We start from the raw sequence: 22992 nt of genomic DNA on the forward strand, positions 1-22992 counted from the left end.
CTGGCCTGGCCCCTTTGCCTCTTCCTGATTTGTCGGGAGGGGCCTCTCGCCAGCTCAGCCTCCTGGCGCGTGCGCTACGTGCCCGAGCGGGCCCTTTTGCTGAGGCTGCTCGCCTCCATAGATGGCTCTTTTCTTTTTTTTTAAGTGATGGAAAATCCCCATTTTGCTAAGCGCAGAAAACGGAGGTGTTCTGAAGCAGAACATCCTCGTGGTTCTCTCCCCGCCCTCCATGCAACAGTTGCAAAGCGGCACAATTCGCCGGTAGCCCTAATAAAAGCTAGGATTTATTATTTTCTCTCTGTCTCCAAAATTTTATGCTACATAAAGCAAATTTTGTATATACACATCGAAATTTAAAACCGGATAAATCATTTTTAACATTCAAAATGTAATATACTGAAATCAAACTTTTAAAGACAAAAATGTTAGCTTTTTTTTAATTACATAAACCACATTTTTTGATATCTGCATCAGGTAGAAAGCAAGGAATTCTTTAATTTCTTTAGGTCCAAACTTTGCAACATGCATCCCAACTTGTTTCTCAGCCTAGCTTACCTCACAGGGTTTTTGTGAGGAGAAAAAGGGGGGGAAGCAGGGAAAGAACCTTTGAAAAAAACAAAAATTATCACTAAATTAATTTTTCGGGTTTCATGCATGTGGGCACAGATGCTCAAGCCTATTAACTGGATTACAAAAGGTGGCCATTATACAAGAATGTCACCATCAGTCTCAAGTCCTTTCATCGGTTGGTTCAAGTTTATCTGAGCACGTGTAGAGTTCCTTTGTTAAAAAAAGGAACATTCTCTGCATGTGCTCAGAGGCAAGCTTTAAACTACCTTAATCATACGTCCCACAACAATAAACAAGATCTGATTAATCTAATGATATACAGTACAGTGGTACCTCAGGTTACATACGCTTCAGGTTACATACGCTTCAAGTTACAGACTCCGCAAACCCATAAATATTGCCTTGGGTTAAGAACTTTGCTTCAGGATGAGAACAGAAATTGTGTTCCGGCGGCGCAGCGGCAGCAGGAGGCCCCATTAGCTAAAGTGGTGCTTCAGATTTAGAACAGTTTCAGGTTAAGAACGGACCTCTGAAACGAATTAAGTACTTAACCCGAGGTACCACTGTACTTATCTTGGTACAATCCTTATACATGCATCATCAGAAATAAGACCATTCTAGTTAAGAAGAGCCCTGCTAGGCCAACTAGAGCCCAACAAATTAGTACTACTACTACTACTAATAATAATAATAATAGGGTGGGGGTGGGGCAAATGGCTCTCTGGAATCGCCTCAGGCGTCACTCCCTGTCACAGGCCACATCTTCTTTGAGTGCTTTTGCCTGGATGGAAAGCTGGAAAGTGCCTCTTTGCTTTCCTAAAAGCAGTATGGAAAGACATAGTGTTGTGGGAACATCTGACTTTTGCATGCTGGCTGGCTGCACAAAGGTAAGAATGATATCTTTTGCTGGTGGCCCCACCTTCCTGGCAATATTGCCCACAAGAGAATGTGACTCTGGAGCTGAGTATGGCTCCCCATGCCCTGAACTATGAGAACAATAATAAGAGCCCTGCTGGATGGGGTCAAAGGGCCATTGAGTTCAGAATCATGTTTCCCAGGCGCTGTGGTCTAAACCACAGAGCCTAGGGCTTGCCGATCAGAAGGTCGGCGGTTCGAATCCCCATGACGGGGTGAGCTCCTGTTGCTTGGTCCCAGTTCCTGCCAACCTAGCAGTTTGAAAGCACATCAAAGTGCAAGTAGATAAATAGGCACCACTCTGGCGGGAAGGTAAACGGCGTTTCCGTGCGCTGCTCTGCTTCGCCAGAAGTGGCTTAGTCATGCTGGCTACATGACCCGGAAAAACTGTGGACAAACGCCGGCTCCCTCGGCCTGTAAAGCGAGATGAGTGCTGCAACCCCAGAGTCGTTCACGACTGGACTTAACTGTCAGGGGTCCTTTACCTTTTTTTACCTTTACCTCCAGCAGACCCTTCAAGCAGGGCATAAGAAGCAACAGACCTCCCTTGTTTGTTCCCAGCATTCAGATGTACACTGCGTCTGAAAATGGAGGCTCCATTTAGGCATATAGCTATGGATAGACCTGCATTTAGGCACATAGCTATGGATAGACCAAGTGGCAGTGAGTTACATAAGACAACCCCTTTCTCTTTAACTGACTTGCCAGTCTGGTTCTCCCCTCTCTCCATTTTGCCCTCACAACAACCCTGTGGGGTAGGTTAGAGCCTGAGATTTGACAGCTGGGCGAAGGTGAGCTTCATGGCTGAGCAGGGATTTGACCTCTGGTCTCCAATGCCCCAGCCCAACACTCCAACCACTAGGCCACCCAAATTGCAGATGAGATAGTGGGAGAGACTTCCTCTGTAGGCAGCAGCTGCAAACAGGTGGGTTCTGCATGTTTCACAAACATAACTCTGTAACTTATACAGCCCATTCAGAGAACTTTTGCATAAATTATCCCAGGAAACCTTACAACCGTGCTGTAGGGTAAGTTGCTATGATATGATATTTTATTACTCGCTCACTCGCTCCTTCCCTCCTAATATTGTGATTAAGTACAGAGATGAGGGCTAAGGGACCAGCTGCTTACCACTTCCTGCCAACCTAACAGTTTGAAAGCACATCAAAGTGCAAGTAGATAAATAGGTACCACTCTGGCGGGAAGGTAAACGGGAAGCCTGATGTCCTCCAGATGTTGTTGGACTACAGCTCCCATCATCCCCAAGCCTTGCCCATGCTGTCTGGGGTCTGATTATATTGAGTATATCCAGCAACATCTGGAGGGCCACAGCTTCCCCATCCCCAAACTAGACAGTCATTTGCCTTCCCCCCCCAACAGAGCTACGCTTCTCAGGGTTCCCGGATTGATTGCTAAAAGCACTTTGAGAATTGTAGCTCTATGAGGGGATCGGGGCCGCCTAACAACTCTCAGCACCCTTAACAAATTACAGATCCCAGAATTCTTTGGGGAAAGTCAAGACTGTTTAAAGTGGAATAAGAATGCTTTAGATGAATAGAGTGAATGGGGCCTTAGGATCATTCAAAGTGTTGGTGTTGACCTTTAAAGCCCTAAACGGCCTCGGCCCAGTATACCTGAAGGAGTGTCTCCACCCGCATCGTTCTGCCCGGATGCTGAGGTCCAGCGCCGAGGGCCTTCTGGCGGTTCCCTCATTGCGAGAAGCAAAGCTACAGGGAACCAGGCAGAAGACTTTCTCGGTAGTGGCACCCGCCCTGTGGAATGCCCTCCCATCAGATGTCAAAGACATAAACAACTACCTGACATTCAGAAGACATCTTAAGGCAGCCCTGTTCAGGGAAGTTTTTAATGTATGACATATTAGTGTATTTTTGGTCTTTGTGGAAGCTGCCCAGAGTGGCTGGGGAGGCCCAGCCAGATGGACGGGGTACAAATAAAAAATTATTATTATTATTATTATTATTATTATTATTATTAGGATCAGAGCTGGAATAGATTTTGGTGGTCCTCTACAAGCTCTACTCAGTACAGGAATTACAATGCACATAACAACCATCTACACGGCAAATTTTAATTTTTACATGCCTTTCCCCCCTTCTTCTTCTTATAAGACTTAAGAATTTCTGGATCACTCAAGAAACCCCTTGCTTATCAAACTTTAAATAAATGCACACAGAGAGTTATTGTCTGGGATGCTGTTTCCCATTAAGGCGCACCTTTTCCGGTGGAGATGTTGACCCCAGCCCCTTCAAACACTGCGAAACCACATCAGCTCTTCCTTCTGCAAAAGCAGATCCGTGTGCTGTCTTTCTGTTCACTTAACGCCTCCTGTTCCCACCTCGCCCCCATCGTGAGAAAGAATTCGGTTGTTTTCAAAACGAGCGTGCAAAGCGCCCGATTCCATCGGCAGCACATCCAGATTCTCACGGAAAAGCAAACCGCATAGTTATCCCAGAGGTGGGAAGCAAAGAAATAATATTTTTTCAAATGCCTACAGAGCAGAAAATCAGTGAATGACCAGTGATATCCCCCTCTCCCCGCTGTGGAAGCCTTATCTCCCTAGTCTATGGCTCCTGCCAAACTGTACAATACTATGTTATTAATTATCATTTTTTAAAAAGAAGAAATAAGCTGATGCAAGGAAAAATAATACCAACACCTGAATTATGCCAGGATTTTCAGCACGGATGCCTCCCTGATAGAGGCTCCAGCAACAGTATAGTACAGTACTGTAACTTTGTCCTGGGCACACAATCTGTTGAATGTAATAATTCCGAGCTTGTGAGTCCGGGGGATTGTTTGGTTCATTTCAGGAGCCATGAAACTTCTGTCACTATAAACGTGTTTGTGTTTAAGATGTTGCAAGATGGGGCTTGAGGGGAGGGGGCTGTATGGTTGACAGCTGCAGTGAACTACCTGCTGCACCTCTGGATTAATTAAAAGGGATCCCTGACCATTAGGTCCAGTCGTGACCGACTCTGGGGTTGCGGCGCTCATCTCGCTTTATTGGCCGAGGGAGCTGGCGTACAGCTTCCGGGTCATGTGGCCAGCATGACTAAGCCGCTTCTGGCGAACCAGAGCAGCGCACAGAAACGCTGTTTACCTTCCCACCGGAGTGGTACCTATTTATCTACTTGCACTTTGATGTGCTTTTGAACTGCTAGGTTGGCAGGAGCAGGGACCGAGCAACGGGAGCTCACCCCGTCGCAGGGATTTGAACCGCCAACCTTCTGATCGGCAAGTCCTAGGCTTGTGGTTTAACCCACAGCGCCCCCCGCGTCCCTCTGGATTAATTACCGTATTTTTCACACTATAAGACGCACCAGACCATAAGACGCACCTAGTTTTTGGAGGAGGAAAACAAGAAATAAATATTCTGAATCTCAGAAGCCAGAACAACAAGAGGGATCACTGCGCAGCGAAAGCAGCGATCCCACTTGCTGTTCTGGCTTCTGGGATAGCTGCGCAGCCTGCATTTGCTCCATAAGCCGCACACACATTTCCCCTAACTTTTTAGGAGGGAAAAAGTGAGTCTTATAGAGCAAAAAATACGGTACTTCCTGTTTGTAAGTCTTCCCTTGAAAAACTGGGACTTTCTGTAGTTATTTGGTGGGTATATAAATGCACTCTGCACATGCTCAGGAACACTTCCGGAGGCTGAATTTGAGGAGTAGGGGAAATAAACTTGTGGAACTCAGGAATATGCCTGATTTGGAAGTAGCAACGGACAAACCCGGCAGGAATAGGTGCCTCCCAATTACTTTCATCACACTTAGCAAACTACAACTCCCAGAATTCTTTGGGGGAAGCCATAACTGTTCACCGCAGTATCATAGTGCTGTATGGCACAAATGCGGCTTAAGGAGGAGGAAACCGGCAGGCCTCTGTGATCTGGTTGTAGGTAAGAGGACAGGCAAGTGGGGCCTGACATTGGGCAGTGGTGGGGCAGTGCCCCACTTGCCCTGACGCACCACCCTCCACTGTTACTGCAACGTAATCTGGTAGTGTTGAATGAGCAAAGCTCATGGACTGGCATATAATGGTAAATAAGGGACAAAGAAAGGAGATGGGGAGGTTTAATAGTAGAACCCAGCTGCCTCTTGTGATGTCACAAGCAGATCTACATATGGCGGAGAGAATTTTCACAGCGATCATGGATGGAATGGGGGCAAAGGTACCCAGATCTCTAAGGCCAGGACCGTTTTCAGATCTCATAGCAATTACATCACTGCGCATCGGTCAGGTGAGTTAAACTGCATGTATGTGAAAGACTATGAACATAGCGACCGCTTTCCAATCCGTGTGGAACTGTGCATCATAATTAATTATTTCGCTGAATTTTCCATTCATGCGTAAGGACACAATTTTACAGATCTTTCCAATAAAGGAAGCATCTAGATGAGGGTTTCCCAAAGTTTTGACCCCTTTGTGGCGCGGGAGGGTGGTGTCAATGTGGCTGTGCAGGAGGTGAATACAGACCTAGAGATTCTTTTAGAGGGGAAGCCATGTGTTTTAAGTCCTTTAAATGTATTGAGTCGATGTGACTTAAAATCAGGCCTCATTGTCCTTTCTTCACAGGCAGAGGTCACCCTTTCCCCACACTTCTTCATAACTCTCCTTGCTTTCTCCTTGTGAGGACCATGAGGGCCCGTCCTATGACAGGAGCGTCCTATTTGAGTGTTCAGATGTGTGCCCCATTCATTTATAAAGTGGGAGGTTGAGTGGTCCAGGTCTATTTTACGCACCGAAAAGGAATGGGTGTGACATGAGGGGAGCTAAACTCTCCCTTTCTCCATATTCCAAGCACTTTTCTTCACAGTCTGCTTCATCCAGGGTGGGTGTGGTGAGTGTACCAGCAGTGATGATGAAATGTGATGAAGTAATGTAATTGTTTCACCTAAGCTCACCTCGGAAGTTTGTGGCGGGGAGGATTTGAACTTGCAACTTCCTGATTCATCTTAGCCATAGTGTCGCACCAACTCTTAACTGTAGACTGTCTTGTTTGATAATTATATTTCAAAAATCAAGTCCGATCTACGGAGTATGGAGAATATATTTCATTCAAGAGCCATGAAGCGTCTCTTCAGTATTGTCATTCAGGGCCTGGTTTTTACAATTTTGAAGCTCCGCAATGCAGAAAGAATCCTGACACCCTTTCCTCACACTTCCTGACACCTCTCCTTGCTTTTTTCCTTCTGAGGAACTGGGCCCAAGAGCTACATACGAAAGAAACGCTCGTATCTGACTGTTCAGATGTGTCCCATTTATTTATGAAGTGGGGGGTTGGGCAGGCAGGGACAGGGGTCTATCCGTTACTCCCAAAAGGTGTAAAAACAAACAAACCTTCTTTAAGGGAAAGAATGGGCTTTAAAAGCATAGTGTCAAAGGGACTGATTCACACTGAGCTGTTCCCAAGGTACATCTTGATTGCACAACAATTCAATTTTTGCTGTCGTTAATTACTCTTTGGGCTTTTATAAGCTAAAGGAAGGAAGGCTATCGCAGAGGAAACCAATGCATAATAGAGTAGCTGCAACGTTTTGCTTGCAAACCGCACAGGTTATTGGGATCACCTGATGTCACTGATGTCAGGTGACTGAGGGGTGGGCAGTGCCGCTCGCCTGTAAAACTTTGCTTGTGGAAGTGGCGAGATAAGGCCGCAGCAGCCGCAGCAATAGGATGAGTGGACAGGGCAGTGATACTTGAGGCGAGGACTGGGGCCTGGCCACTTTGTCCCTATGCTCTTCTATGTTTTTAAATGGTGCCCCATTTAAAAAGAGGTGGCCCCCTCACTCTGCCTCATTTAAAAAAATATATATATTTTAAAATATTTCTAGGTTGCTTTTCTGGGCCAAAGCCCATCCCAAGTGACAGACTAGCTTAAAGCAAGTAAGCTGAAGAGTTGGTCCTGTATTGTCTACACAGTGGTGGCCAAACTTGGCCCTCCGGCTGTTTTGGGACTACAACTCTCATCATCCCTAGCTAACAGGACCAGTGGTCAGGGATGATGGGAATTGTAGTCCCAAAACAGCTGGAGGGCCAAGTTTGGCCGCCACTGGTCTACACAGACTGACAGCAGCTCTCTGGGGTTTTAGACAGGGACATTCCCAGTCCTACCTGGAGATGCCAGGGATTGAACCTGGAACCTTCTACAGATGCTTTATCGCTGAGCTACGGACTTTCCTATACCCTACTCTCCCCCCCCCCGCCCAGGCCACCACAAGTTAGCCTATCTGCAAATAAACAACTGCTAAGCCTCTACAAATTATTATTTATAATTCCTTGTTTGATTGCTGTTGGTGGCACAGAAGAACATCTGCTTCTCCACCTTCTCCTTCTCCTCGCATTGGTGTTGTAAAATTGTATTCTCTTCGTCATTCCCCTCAGTCAGACAAAAAAACCAAACAAACCCCAAAGTGTCTGGCTAGCATTTTGGAAGATGGAAAAATGCCCCATAAGGCCTGTGTTATTGTGGGCATGCATGAAGAACTCTCTACCCAACGAAAGCAGCATTGTGTTTGACCACTGGATGTCACAACTCCTCAATGCACAATGCAGCTGAAAAGCCAGAGGAATCAAGCCGAGTGTGGGAGCGGTTCTACGCAAGCATTTCCAGAAAGAGAAGGGGGGAAATGTTGTTTTTTCTCCCTGCCATAGAATCGTGGAATTGGAAGGGACCCCAAGGGCCATCTAATCCAACCCCCTGCAATGCAGGAATCTCAACTTCAGCATCCATGACAGGTGGCCATCCAACCTCTGCTTACAAAAAAAGGAAGGAGAGTTCACCACCTATTGTGGGAGACAATTTCACTGACAAACTGCTGTTACTGTCAAAATGTTCTTCCTGATGTTTAGGCGGAATCTCCTTTCTGGTAACTTGAATCCAGAGCAGGAGAAAAACAAGTTTGCTCCATCCTCTGTGTAACATTGGCATCTACCTGTCTTTCATCATCATCACTTTTAATTTGTATACCGTCTTTCTATCTTACAATACTCAAGGCGGTTTACAAGCTGAAGAAACAAAGAATGTACACCTTATAACAAACTAATGCAATACAAAAAATGTGATAATAAAACATAGCTTTAAAATAAGCAACCTACATCAAATAAAGTAACATTCAACATTCATTAGAATAATATAGAATAATAATATCGGCATATAAAAGTTAAACAGAAATCCACTCTTAACAATTACAATAAATGATTTCTAAACTATAATCAGTAAACAACAGCATGCCACTGTGCATAACATAATACAATACAAATTGATAAGCAGAGACTGGAGGGTGGGGCAAGGCAGGTGGAAGAAGGCCTTGCCTGATGAAGTCTCTCCCCTCACCCCTCTTTGGAGACAATGGAGCAGTGCACTTCTGGGGAGGAGGTCAAGGTGTTGGAAGGTTGTAGCGCCTGCTGTGGCTGTAGAGACCGATGCAGGAGAGACATGTTTCGTTGCAGCTGGGGCAGATGAAGGTGTCCGGTTGTGTTGCTGCAGATGCACCATGGCGTTCCTTCTCTCGGCACTCTTCCCAGTGGTCATTTCTCCTCTGGTCACTGCTATGGATACACAAATTGCCTGCCTGTCTCCAGGCACTGCAGTCATCTGCAAGCGATTCCCATGTGGCAGGGTTGATGTTACCAGCATTCCTGTTCCTTCTGCAGACATATTTGTAGCACAGAGTTGGTCTGCCCATTGGCCTGGTGCCAGAAGCCAGCTCTCTATAGAGTATGTCCTTGGGGATCCTGCCACCTTCCATTCTGTGGACGTGACCAAGACAGCACAGATGTTGCTGAGACAGGAGTGAGAACGTGCTGGGAATGTGGGATTGGGAGAGCACCTCTTTGTTTGGAATTGTGTCCTGCCCTGTGATACCACAAATCTTCCTTACCAACAGCACATGTGGAAGATGTTGGGGCATTGCTCCTAATGGCTGTAAGTTGCCTACGACTTACTTCCACAAAGCAATGTGCTAAACACAGGCCTGGTAGACCTTCACCTTGGTATTGAACGTTGGCATCACATTCTCCCACACCCTTTCGGAGAGGCAAGCCGTTGCCATAGCTGCCTTGCCAATACGCTTGTCCAGCTCACCATTGATGGAGAGGTTGCTGGTTATGGTGGAACCCCGGTAGACAAAATTGTCTACCACCTCAAGTGTGTGGTCACACTTTTTTTAAAAAAAATGAAAGTAAATATTTTATTATTGGTCACAGAATGCACTGTTGAGTCTAGAAGGTAAGAGCCAATCTGCATTCAGTTGAAGCAAACTCACTACGAGTCGCAGTATGGCAGCTTGTATTCTTCTGGTCCATCAAGCTTCAGTGATACTTCCTCCAGGGATCATGCTTTATACGGTCGAAGCTCCAGATGTAGCTGAAAACCACATAAGCAGTTAGCATCATGGCCATGCAACCGATACCTGCTTTCTTCATATAACTGCCCCACTTCTACATCCAGCAGCCTCACATCTTTTACTGGAACGGGTCAGTTCGCCATCTTGAAGCTGCTGCAGTGTCTCCCTGCTCCTCCGCTCGCAAAGGCTGCCGGGAGAAGGTTGCGCGCGTGGGGGCTCCGTGGTCACGCTTTTTAAAATAAGTTGGCAAGCCCAGTCCCAGCTGACCAAGGTGCAACAACAAACTAGACCTTAAGGGGAGGGACTCCATAGCACAATGATCTGCATGTGGAAGATCCCAGTTTGAAACACTTGCATCTAAATTTAAAAGGATTTGGTAGCTGGGGATGAGGAATATATGTAACAGATACTCTGGCAATCCACCACCAGCCAAAATAGATGCAACTTGGCAAGATGGAGAAAGCCTTTGTTGTAAATGCCTTTGCAAGCCTGAGAGGTAAACAGAACTCCTGGCGCAGTGATAAGGTACCCAGCTGCCAAAGGATTCTGTGGGACCTGAAAGGCTGTACAGAGTCTTACACTTCATATTGGTCCAGTCCAGGGCCTGAGTTTGGATAGGACAGCTGGGCTAAGGCTAGCTTCTGAGTCAAGACTGAGACGAGATTTGAATTCAGGGTTTGAGGGCTCATCAACTTACAGTGTTAACTGATGCATTTTGAATAGGGCAGATGGAGCTCAGGGAGGAGAGAAACAGATAGTGCATTACTAGTTAAACTAAATGCAAACAGCGCATCCTACAAGGAGAAATAAAAAGAGAGGTTTTGCCTTTCTGTGTGACCACTCCCCTTCCCACCATGGCAGCATTACACAAAACATGAAGCTTGCTTGGGAACTCACTGCCTGCAAATGCTTAATTTTTTTAAAAAAAGCTTCCCGCCATCTCATTCATTATTATTCCGCATGATGCATTCAAGATCAGATGGTGTTATTCCTTCCCGGCTTCCCCCACCTCCCCTTTCCTGGAGGAGTCATTGCTTTTGACATCTGCATTGGTCTGTGCAACGCAGAGCTAAACATGGCCCACAGTGCCTTGCGTAATCCTTGTATATCCAGGGCTGGGTAAATAGTCATTGAGGGAGCGGGTGGCGCTGTGGTCTAAACCACTGAGCCTCTTGGGCTTGCTGATCAGAAGGTCAGCGGTTCAAACATAGCTGTCAGCTTTTCCCTTTTCTTGCGAGGAATCCTATTCGGAATAAGGGAATTTCCCTTAAAAAAAGGGAAACGTTGACAGCTATGGGTTCAAATCTGTGCAACAGGGTGAGCTCCCATTGCTCTGTCCCAGCTTCTGCCAACCTAGCAGTTCTCATGCACACCAGTGCAAGTAGATAAATAGGTACCGCTGCGGTGGGAAGGTAAATGGCATTTCCGTGCACTCTGGTTTCCGTCACGGTGTTCCTTTGTGCCAGAAGCGGTTTAGTCATGCTGGCCACATGACCTGGAAAGCTGTCTGTGGACAAATGCCAGCTCCCTCGGCCTGAAAGCAAGATGAGCGCCGCAACCCCATAGTCGCCTTTGACTGAACTTAACCATCCAGGGGTCCTTTACCTTACCTTTACTTTAAATAGTCATTGAAATTAGCTGAGAGAAAAGCAACTTAGCCATTTATACCAGCATCACCTACAAGGGATTCCACCGCAGAGCATCACCTCTGCACAGGCGTCTCCATTCTGCTGCCTTTGCAAGCCTGAAATGATTGTGTTCAAAAGTATCCTTTCCCTTGCTCAGAGGTTGAGAATGTAGAGTTTAGATTCACCAGAGGAGGGGGGGAATGTGACATCAGAGCCCCTAACATTCATTTAAAATGGGCTGTTGGCAGATGGGTGTCACCAACCTTTTCGGGCCAGTGAAAATATATTGAATTTTGAGAGAGTGCCATGGGCATACACTCATGGTTGCTTATTTCCCTCCACCTCCCCAGACCTGCATCACAATCCAACTGCCCCCAAAGGACATGTATGCTTGTGTGCACATAAAGAAAAATATGCTTTGTTTTTCCATGGAGTCAGAACAAAAGATCAGATCTAGTAGAATTAAAGCAGCTCCTCATGAATGCTTGTGGGTGGCAGCCCTCCACACTTGGCCAACAAATCTGCCACTAAATTATTATATTATTTATTTAGTGCATTTCTACCCCACTTTCAGCTAAAAGGGTTCCCAGATTGACTTAGCTACAGTGTGTATCTGAAGAAGTGTGCATGCACACGAAAGCTCATACCAGTAACAAACTTAGCTGGTCTCTAAGGTGCTTTAATTAACTTAAAAAGGTAAAGGTAAAGGGACCCCTGACCATTAGGTCCAGTCATGACCGACTCTGGGGTTGCGGCACTCATCTCGCTTTATTGGCCGAGGGAGCCGGCGTACAGCTTCCGGGTCATGTGGCCAGCATGACTAAGCCGCTTCTGGCGAACCAGAGCAGCGCACGGAAACGCCGTTTACCTTCCCGCCGGAACGGTACCTATTTATCTACTTGCACTTGGACGTGCTTTCGAACTGCTAGGTTGGCAGGAGTTAATTAACTTACCTACAGTTAATTAAAGCAAGACAGTCTAAACCCCAACGCCCACCACAACACGCAAGGGAAAAGGGACACGGAGGGAAGAGGAAAGCAAACTCAGGCACCAATTCTTTAAAAAGTTGTTCTGATAATGACCAGCTGACATAGTTCAGAGGTAAGAGGTTCCTGATACAGCTGGTCTGTTGGCAAAGCTGATGTAATGAGCCCTCTAATTTGTTAAAAATCATGTTGGTAGACTGTACAGTTGAAATCACAGATCTGGTGTTTGCCAGTGCTGCAAAAACATTGATCCGAGGTATGGATCCTCGTGAAAGAGACCAAAGGTTTTCTCTTTTGTTTGTTTTTAAGACAGCAAAGAATTTAATAGCAAGGTAGGACTTGCTGATCAGACGGTCAGCGGTTCGAATCCCCGCAACGGGGTGAGCTCCCGTTGTTCGGTCCGTGCTCCTGCCAACCTAGCAGTTTGAAAGCATGTCAAAGTGCAAGTAGATAAATAGGTACTGCTCCGGCGGGAAGGTAAACGGCGTTTCCGTGCGCTGCTCTGGTTCGCCAGAAGCGGCTTAGTCATGCTGGCCACATGACCCGGAAGCTGTCTGCGGACAAACGCCGGCTCTCTCAGTCAATAAAGCAAGATGAGCACGCAACCCCAGAGTCGGTCATGACTGGACCTAATGGTCAGGGGTCCCTTTACCTTTTCTTATTTCTCAGCACACGCAAAGTGTTTTCCTGTTGCGATGGGGTCCACAGCTTCTGTTTTAAACCAATAAAGGGACAGCTAGTGCAATAATTAGCACTGGGCTAAATTCAGGGAGAACTGGGTTTTGATCCCCACTCAGTTACAATGCTTACGGAGTGAACTTTGGCCAGGTGTCACCTCTCTAACGCTATCCCGCCTTGCAAGGTTGTTTTGAAGGTAAATGATGGGAATGAGGGTGCCTTGGCTAGTGCAGTCAACCTGGTGTCCTCCAGATGTAGAGTACAACTTATGAAGGACAGGAGAAAAACAAGACCCAGCATCCAAACTAGACTCCTCTCCCCAAAAAGTGAGAGGAAAATCTGACCCAGTATGATCTGGAGCCAACCTGACCTGATCTGGACCTTGAACCAAACTTGCGCAGTCTCCTCCACCCTCCTTGCCACCAGATCTCGCCATCCTGCTTTGATAGATCCAGATAACTCCAGTGCCTCAACTCACTCCAGCCAAATCCTGGGTCGACCTGAATCATCTGGATTCATTTTGGGGTCAGGGATTTGGATGGAGCCTGGGCACAGGCCTGGGCACTGCCTCCTCAGTAGCATATTATTCTGGGATGGTGTTCTTGCACTTCCAGGTCTGGGAGCCCAAGCTGGTGGTACAAACTTGCTACATACTGGTGCCGAGTCTGACGTTTTCTCCTTGGGGATCCATCTGTGTGCCTGAAGTCTTGTTTATGAAATTTGCATCGCACCTGAGGCCCTGAACGGCCACCCACCCGGATGCTGACCAAACACAAACCGGCTTTCCTTCAGTACGTTGGCTGCACCACATGCCTTTATACCAGGGGTCAGCAAGGTTTACTGGCCACGGGGCGGAGCACTCCCACGGAGATTGTCCGTGGGCCAGACTGGTGCTGCACGGCGCCGGAAATCGTGTCTGCACATGTCTGCAGCATTGGTAATCGCTTCTGCGCAAGTCCAGACACCGAAAATCCCACCTGTAAAGAAGCGATTTTTGGCATCTGGACATGCACAGACGTGATTTCCAGTATCTGCATGTACGCCGGCATGATTTTTGGCGAGTCCGCACACTGTCCTGCGCTGGTTTAGCACAGTGCGCGGGGGACTCGCCAAGCGGGCAGCTCCGTTCGGGACGGCTCGTGGGCTGGTAAAATGGTCTTCGTGGGCCGCATCCTGCTCATGGACCACATGTTGCCGACCCCTGCTTTATGCTATAGACCCAGTGCATTAGTAGGGATACTATTCCAGCTCGAGGGCCACATTCCCTTCTGTGAAAACTCCCAGGGGCCACATGCTAGGGGTGGGAGGGGCTGGATGCAAAGGTGACCAGAACAACAAATGTAAATGTAAACTTTATTTTTGTACAGTAGACTATTTTCTACACACACACACACACACACACCCTCTGTCCTCCGTTTAGGCTAATGAGGCATGATCAGAGTTCAAGGGCACTTTGCAGCCAGGCAAAAACACCCAAGCTTGGAGTGAATTGGACAATGTTGCATTTTTTTCCGGGGGGGGGGGGGAGATACCTATCACTCCCTGTTTGAATGTTGATTCCTTAGTTTGGGGGTGGCGGTGCAAAACGTAGGGTTCATGGTACAAAAGGGTGAAAACATTGCAAAACTTTGGCACCAGTTTGGAGTCAATCGGGCAATGCTGGGGTTGGGGGGGGTGATACCTATGCCCCCAAATTACTCAGTTTTTTGGGGGCTGTGTGCGCAAAACGTGGGGGTTTTGGTGCGAAACGGCTGCAAAGCTTTGGCACCAGTTTGGAGGGGATCCCACCCAGATTTCGGGGAATGAAGCCCAGAGCCGGGCCGGTGGAGGGTCTGCTCTGGGAAGTGGGTGTGTTTTGTGTATCCTGACGTCCAGGCAGAGAGTCTTGGAGGGCTGCCTTTGGCCCCTGGGCTGGAGGTTCCCTACCCCCCTCCCTGCCCTAATGCATGCTGGGAAGCATTAAACATTAATGCTTCCAGGACGCTGCTGTACAGAAGGCCAATAACGCCGGCTCCCGAGAGTGGAGACCGCGAGCTTTGCAAAAGTACAGAACGTTACATTGCCGTGGTGCCATTGACCTTGTGCTCTTTGCTGTTTTGCCATCCCATTAGAGTGCCTGGCAGCTCTTCTCCCAGGTGGGTCAATAAGATATCATTAGGAGATGTAAGCTTGGGGGGAGGGAATACCCCAGTAGGTTGATGATATCTGTTATTGTTTTGGCAGGGAGCAGGGAAAGGTGGGGCGGGCGGGGGGAAGGCTGGCTTTAAAGTAAATTGTTATTTACTCTTTCCAGAATAAATAAGAGAAGAAGACGGGCTGGTTCCTCGCTGGCACCTGCTCTCAGACTTGGGAGAGCCATGAGGACTAGTGGCTGGGTGTTCCCCTTCTTCCTTTTGCAGCTGAGCTCTTCTCATGTCCTGCACTGGACCTACAAAGGTAATAAGGAGACAGGATTGGGATGGGGTGCGAGGAGAAGGGGGGGTAGGCGCTGCGTTTAACATTCTCCCTTCTGTTGCTGGAAACCTGCAGGGTTGACACCCCGGTTGAAACGAAAGGCTTAGATTGAAACTGAGCTATAAGCTAGGCATATTTGCTCAGACATAAATCCAATTGGCTTCCAGCAAGATTTCCTTCGGAGCAAATAGGATCAGGATTGCAGCATCAGCGCCGTAGCTCTACGCATGTAGGCTTCAAAACAATGCCAAGTCTGTGCATGTGACGGAATGATGGGGTTGAAAGGCAGTGTGGCATAGTGGCTAGTGCGTCAGACGAGAGATTGGGGAGATGCAAGCATATATTTAAAGCACATTCCCTCTCCCCCAAGAATCCCGGGAACTGTACAGTAGTTTATCCCTCACAGAGCTGCTGTTGTTAGCTCTCACAACAAACAACATATCCCAGAGTTCTTTGGTGGAAATGTGCTTTATAGTGTGCACATGGTTACAGATTCAAATCCCCCTTTTGAGCTCTGAAGTGATGACTTCGAGAAATTTACAACATCTCAGCTAGCTTGACTCACAGAGTTGTTGGGAGGATTTATTTATTTCTGAGTTCCCTGGGGGAAACATAGGGTATCAAAGGACTAAATATAAATTGAGGTGGTGGTGTGGGTTGTACCATTATAATGGGAGATATACAAGTTGTTGTTGTTTTTAATGTTCTGTGTAAAGGAAAATTCCATGCCTGCAGAAAAATACTTATTGTTTGTGGGGAAGGGTAATGCAACCCCCTTAATAAAACGAAGCAAGAACTGAACACCTCTTATGCTATGTTAGGGTTGCCATATTTCAAAAAGTGAGAATCCGGACACGAGAGTTGTTGAGCTTTTTAAAACTATTTTTAAAGGAAATTTGCCCAAAAAACAACACTTCCGACCAGTGTTCAAAACTCCCATTGTTCTAGGCACATTTTGCGACAGGGAATTTCATTGGTGTGAGCATTTTCTGAGCTCTGGCCGCAGTACTGCGCCTAAGATTTCAGATTAAAACCGCAGAGTGGAAGGAAAGGAGGACCTTTTTCTGCCTCCCCACTTCCAGTCACTCTCTGAAGACTGGAGAAGAGACCCTCTTAAGAATATTGAGGGGTGGGCAGGGGAAGGACTAGACCATGTGAAAAACGAACATAATATTTTAGCTGCAGTTCATTCATTTTCAGCTTTGTATTGTTATTTTAAAAGGTGTGCCTAGATATTCCCTTGTTGCGCCTGTAAACTAGGTTTAAGGTGCCATTCAGCTCCTAGCTTTCATATCTCAGTTTCTAACACTACTTCTGACATGGGTTGCCATACACCTGGGTTTTCCTGGGCATGTTTACAGATTTTCACAAATTCTGCCCAGACTCTATTTCCGACGGACGAATCCCGGATATGTCCTGGAAATTCCGGATGTATAACAGCCCTAGCTATGTACATTATATATAAATATGCAATTACAGTGGTACCTCGGGATGCAAATGGGATCCGTTCCGGAGTCCCGTTTGCATCCCGAACGGAACGCAAGACGCGACGGTGCGTCTGCGCGTGCGTGGGTCGCGTTTCGCCGCTTCCGCGCATGCACGCGACATCATTTTGAGCGTCTGCGCATGCGCAAGCAGCGAAACCCGGAAGTAACGCGCTCCGTTACTTCTGGGTTGCCACGGAGCGCAACTCGAACGTGCTCAACCCGAAGCACATTCAATTCGAGGTATGATTGTATCAGCAATGCAGATATATTGTCAGTAGGGAGAATCTATCCCTGGATTACAGGCTGCTCCCCACAAAACAGGCCCAGAAGAAGTGGAGTCAGACCAGACCACTGGTCCACCGAGCTCAGTAGCACTTACACAGACTGGCAGTAATGCTGCAAGACTGCGCACAAGGATCTTTCCCTTCCCTTCCTGGAGATTCCAGGGGTTGAACCTGGAACCCGTCTGTAGGCAAAGCAGATTCTGTAACTGCTCAGCTCCAGACTCCAGTCCTCCATTCATATGACCAAATCAATCTAGGACTGGAATGAGCAGCTGGCTCAGGCTCAACTAGGGAGCATTATGGCTGACCTGGGCACTAACGGGAGCTCTCTTCACTGTGACTCTCAACTCAGGGATAGCCATCCTGGTGCCCTCCAGATGTTGCAGACCACAACTCCTATCATCCTGATGTTTGGCCCTGGGGGCTAAGGGTTGAAGGGAGTTGCCGTCGAACGTCATCTGGAAAGCCTCAGGTTCCTGTCCCTGTTTTGAACAGTCTTAATAGCAGCCGGAACAGCCACTCATGCAGAGACACAGCAGGGAGCTTCCTTTCTGGAAGGTGCTCCCAGGAGCCTTGAGTCCAGGCATGGGGAAGCTGTGTCTCCCTGCCCCCCACATTGCTGGACTACAGCCTCCACCATCCTTGTCCATTAACCATTCTTTCGGAGGCTGCTGCAAAAAGGCCAGCTCGTCTGTTTTCTGCCTCGTCTCTGCCGCACTTTCCTTTGGAAAGCGGTGAGTGTGGCGGAACGGATCAATGCCTCTGACCGCCAACAAGAGAACTGACAAAGATGAGAGGAAAGGTTTCCATATCGATTGCAAACAAAGCAGGGAGGTTTGAGAGGCAACCTTGAGGCCCCTACCAGGCCGTAAGAGCTAAATATACTGATAAGATAGACATAGGGAGAGAGAGAGGAAAGAGCCTTGTCTATTTGCATGAGTTGCTTTGAAGATTTGGACATTAAAAGAATATTGGAGCTTTTACAGGCAAGCCCCACCACACTACCTAAACAGGCTGTTGTTTACAAGCTGCGGTTGGCTGACTTGCTGTGATGTCATGGAATGTATTTTATTAATTAAACCACAGCAACAGCAACGTCTTTAGAGTGTTTATACACCAACTTCAGGGAATAGCACCCTAAGAAAGTGGCAGGCAGCAAGAAGAGATTCACTTAGATGCGTCTGAGTGGTCAGAGCATAAGAGCACAACTTCTTAGGGAAGCATTTAGCGCATAAAGCATTGCCCCACACCATAGATTTAAAGCACATTTAAACCACATGGCTCTCCCCCTAAAAAATACCGGGAACTGTAGTTTACTTGTCACAGAGCTACAATTCCCAGAACCCTTGACAAACTACAGTTCCCATGTTGTTGTTTTTGATGGGGGGAAGCCATGTGCTTTAAATATACAGTGGTACCTCAGGTTAGATACACTTCAGGTTACATACGCTTCAGGTTACAGACTCGACTAACCCAGAAATATTACCTTGGGTTAAGAACTTTGCTCCAGGATGAGAACAGAAATCGTGCTCTGGCGGCGCGGCAGCAGCGGGAGGCCCCATTAACTAAAGTGGTGCTTCAGGTTAAGAACAGTTTCAGGTTAAGAACGGACCTCCAGAACAAATTAAGTTCTTAACCTGAGGTACCACTGTATGGTGTACTTTCAGCCTAATATTTAACAGGAGGGAATTCCAAAAGGCTGGAGCCACCACACAGAAGGCCCTATTCCTGTATCATATGGACCTCCTGCAGGTGGCCCTCTCTTGTAGAGTGTGAGTGATCAATTGGGTATATAAGAGGAGAGACATGATAGTTCAGGTATCCTTGTCTCAAGCTGCCAGGCTGTGTGCCTCAGAACTTCTACCTAAGACAATTTCTTCATTGCAAGCTCAGCCTGACAGCCTCTCCTCTTCCTCTCTTCCCTCCTCTCTGACGTTGCTTCTGAAGGGGAACTGGATGAAGTGCACTGGGGAAATCACTTCCCAGACTGCCTGGGAAAGCGTCAGTCCCCCATTGATATTCGGAAGAGGTCTGTCCAATACTCTCCGGAACTGGAACCGCTGGAGCTCCACGGCTATGCTGGGCCCCTGCAAGGAACCTTCACCATGACTAACAATGGGCATTCAGGTGAATATGAGCAACAGGTAAAAAAGGTGGTGAATCTGCTGAATGGCTGTGGGGAAGAGAGGACCATGGCTCAGTGGATGAGCATGCAAGATGTCCCAGATTCAATCCCCAATGGCATCTCCTGGTACAGCTGGGAATGTCCCCTGCCTGAAACCCTGGCCAGCTGCTGCCAGTCAGTGTAGACCATACTGAGCTAGGTGGAGCAAGTGTCTGACTTGGTATAAGGCAGCTCCTTGTGTTCCTGGGAATGTGTCTACCTGCCATGTCAAGTCCCGATTCACTTCCCAAATGCAGAATAACAATTCAAGACAAGGGTTATTTTCTAGATATGCAAGCCCTTAAGGCTGATAAATCAGCCCGTCGGTTGATAACAACAAGACATTTCAACAGTTCTTATTCTTTAACAAGGGACATTTATTATGAGACTGTAAAGTAACTGAGCATCATTATTCTTTGTATTACTACTGTGGGGTTGTAGCTTGCCTAAGACCATGAAAACATAGCATTTCCCAATCTCCGCCTTAACCATGGTTATGAGATCGAGAACTCTGGAAACTTGTAGCCTCCCTCAGCCTCTTTCTCCTCTTCTCTGCCATGCAAATGCTACACTCCCTTCCCTAATCAGCATGAACCATGGTGTAGCTGGTTTCCCCAAATTTAAGGCAACCATGGTTAGCTTCAAACCCATTTGAAAACCAGATGACCCTTGAAACCATGGTTATCTTTAATCCCATTTAAAACCAGGGTTAGCTTGAAACTAATCTGAAACCAAAGCTAGCTTTAAACCCACTTGAAACCAGGGCTTTAAATCTGTTTGCAACCAAGGTTAAAAGCCGGATATAAGTGCCAAATAGCCCCTGTTTTAAGCGTGGTGTGAATTTTGGTGTGATACATAACATCAACCCTGCAATGTCTTTCAGATACCTAGTGATGGTTGAAGTCAGAGTTTTGTGTTTTTTTTACATTTTCAGCTGACTGTCATTCACAAAAGCTTCTTTTTTTAATTGAACGAGCTGCCTCTCCTGATCTCGTTTATTTCAACTTCTTGCTTTGTCATCTCTTTCTTTTTCTTTTTTTTCTTTTTTGAAAAAAATCTATTCTGCTAATTTTGTGCTGATTTTCTCAAACTAGAGGCGGGCGATCCAGTCAGCACCATGTACACAATCGAGAATGTAGGAGATGTTTGCATTTGTTCATGAGACATTAAAAAATAAAAGGACAAAAGAACAGCTTCCAAAGTTATATGCTGGCTAATCCTTCCCGTGCACTATGGGGATATTTCTAGAATTTATTTCTGACAATGCATAACATGACGAGCAGCGGAGCTGATAGATAAACTCACTGTGTGTGGTTTTTTTATATACCAGTATAATGTGAATTTGAAAAGCAGGGGGAATGTAGGAACACAGGAAACTGCCTTATCCCATCTCAGACCATTGGTCAATCTTGCTCAGTGTTGTCTACACTGACGGGCAGCAGCTCTTCAGGGGCTCACACAGGGGACATTCCTAGTGCTACCTGGAGATGCTTGGGAATCCTGGGAACTGTAGTTCCCAGGGGTTATTCCTTCAAATGGCTATTGTAGTGGTTAGCAGCATACTACTCCTAAAAGCCTGGAGGTTCTCTTTAGCTGTGGGCAATAGCTACCAAGACTGCATAGCCACCATAGATTTAAAGCACATGATTTCTTCCAAAGAATCGTGGGAACGGCGTTTCCGTGCGCTGTTCTGGTTCTCCAGAAGCAACTTAGTCATGCTGGCCACATGACCCGGAAGCTGTCTGCGGACAAACGACGGCTCCCTCGGCCTATAGAGCAAGATGAGCGCCACAACCCCAGAGTCCTCCGCGACTGGACTTAACGGTCAGGGGTACCTTTACAGTGGTACCTCGGGTTACATACGCTTCAGGTTACAGACTCCGCTAACCCAGAAATACTACCTCGGGTTAAGAACTTTGCTTCAGGATGAGAACAGAAATTGTGCTCCGGTGGCGCGGCAGCAGCGGGAGGCCCCATTAGCTAAAGTGGTGCTTCAGGTTAAGAACAGTTTCAGGTTAAGAACGGACCTCCAGAACGAATTAAGTACAGTGGTGCCTCGCAAGACGAAATTAATCTGTTCCACGAGTATCTTCGTCTAGCGGTTTTTCCGTCTTGCGAAGCAACCCTATTAGCGGATTAGCGGATTAGCGCTATTAGCAGTTTAGCGGCTATTAAAGGCTTAGCGGATTAGCGGATTAGCTGCTAAAAGGCTATTAAAGGCTTAGTGGCTTAGAAAAAGGGGGGGAAGAGGGGGAAAAAATCTCAAGACTCGCAAGACATTTTCGTCTTGCAAAGCAAGCCCATAGGGAAATTCGTCCTGCGAAGCGCATTGAAAACGGAAAACCCTTTCGTCTAGCGGGTTTTCCGTCTTGCGAGGCATTCGTCTTGCGGGGCACCACTATGTAACCAGAGTGGCTGGGGAGACTCAGCCAGATGGACGGGGTATAAATAATAAATTATTATAATTATTATTACCACTGTACTTTACCTTTACCTTTAAGTTAGGCAACATTCATACCATATGTTTAAAGCACTGTGATACCAATAATTCTGGGAGTTCTAGTTTGCTAAGTTAGGAGGAGAGGACCCCTACTGACCTCTCAGAGCGACAATTCCCAGAGTTCCCTGGGAAGAGGGGGGTCCTTTGTTAAACCACTCTGGGAACTGTTGCTCTGTGAGGGGAATAGGGGGTCTCAGGAGCCCTTAGCAAAGTACAGTTCCCAGGGTTCTTTGAGGGAAGCCACAGCTATTTAAAGTGGTATTATTCTCTCTATTTGTGTAGTGCTTAGGGTGTCAGACTAGGACCTGGGAGACCAGGGTTCAAATCTCCGCTCTGTCATGAAACTTGGGTAAGTAAGTCATTGCCTCCCAGCCTAACCTACCTCACAGGTTGTTGTGTGGATGAAATGAGGAGGAGGGGAGGACCTTGGAGAGAAAGGTGAGGCAGGAATGCAATCAGAAGCAAAAACAAGAAACCATGGATGGCTGACGGATTTGGGGGGTGGGGGTGGGGAAGCAGTGGAGCATTGAGACAAACTGTCTCCAGGGAAAGGAATCTCTAATTGTATTGCCCCAAGAGATCATTGTTGAGGCTGCCTGCTTATTATACACGGCGGTGTATGACCAGCCTCTCATTAGGGGGTTTCAGCACAGCAGTATTATCAGCCTTTGCTCTCTGAACATTAGTTGTTGCTTTTTTGGTGAACTGCTGTTTTTGTCGAGTTCCCTTCCCCTGGACCCCTTCCGTCTCTTTAGCGCTCTGTATTTTGCGTCCAGGCTCATTAACAGCACCATTGTTGCTGGTCAGCCTGAACCAATTTTTGTCAGGAGCGCATTGGTTACCCAGGGCTTTGGCAAAACCCTGGTGATTTATTTCCACTTGGAGGAAGAACAGCCCCTCAGTCACAGAACCATAGAACTTCTGAGTTGGTAGGAACCCAACGGGTCATCCAGTCCA

General features: G+C 47.1%; 1 protein-coding gene across 3 annotated transcripts in view; it reads left to right on the forward strand.

Moving 5' to 3' along the window:
* Nucleotides 1-5628: 5628 nt before the first annotated feature.
* The window catches only part of CA6 (carbonic anhydrase 6), a 31477-nt gene continuing 14113 nt past the window's right edge, over nucleotides 5629-22992 (forward strand). Inside the window, exons 1-3 of one of the 3 annotated variants that reach the window (XM_081016152.1) lie at nucleotides 5629-5746; nucleotides 15440-15582; nucleotides 19319-19498. In XM_081016152.1, the coding sequence (XP_080872278.1) occupies nucleotides 15504-15582; nucleotides 19319-19498 (259 nt within the window). In that variant the 5' untranslated portion in view covers nucleotides 5629-5746; nucleotides 15440-15503. Of the gene's footprint in view, nucleotides 5747-13789; nucleotides 13938-15439; nucleotides 15583-19318; nucleotides 19499-22992 lie in introns of those variants that run through there. The other 2 variants (XM_081016153.1, XM_081016151.1) reach the window with 2 other exon arrangements.

Source organism: Podarcis pityusensis, assembly GCF_964106645.2.
Source record: "Podarcis pityusensis genome assembly, chromosome: 8".
Taxonomy (NCBI): Eukaryota; Metazoa; Chordata; class Lepidosauria; order Squamata; family Lacertidae; genus Podarcis; species Podarcis pityusensis.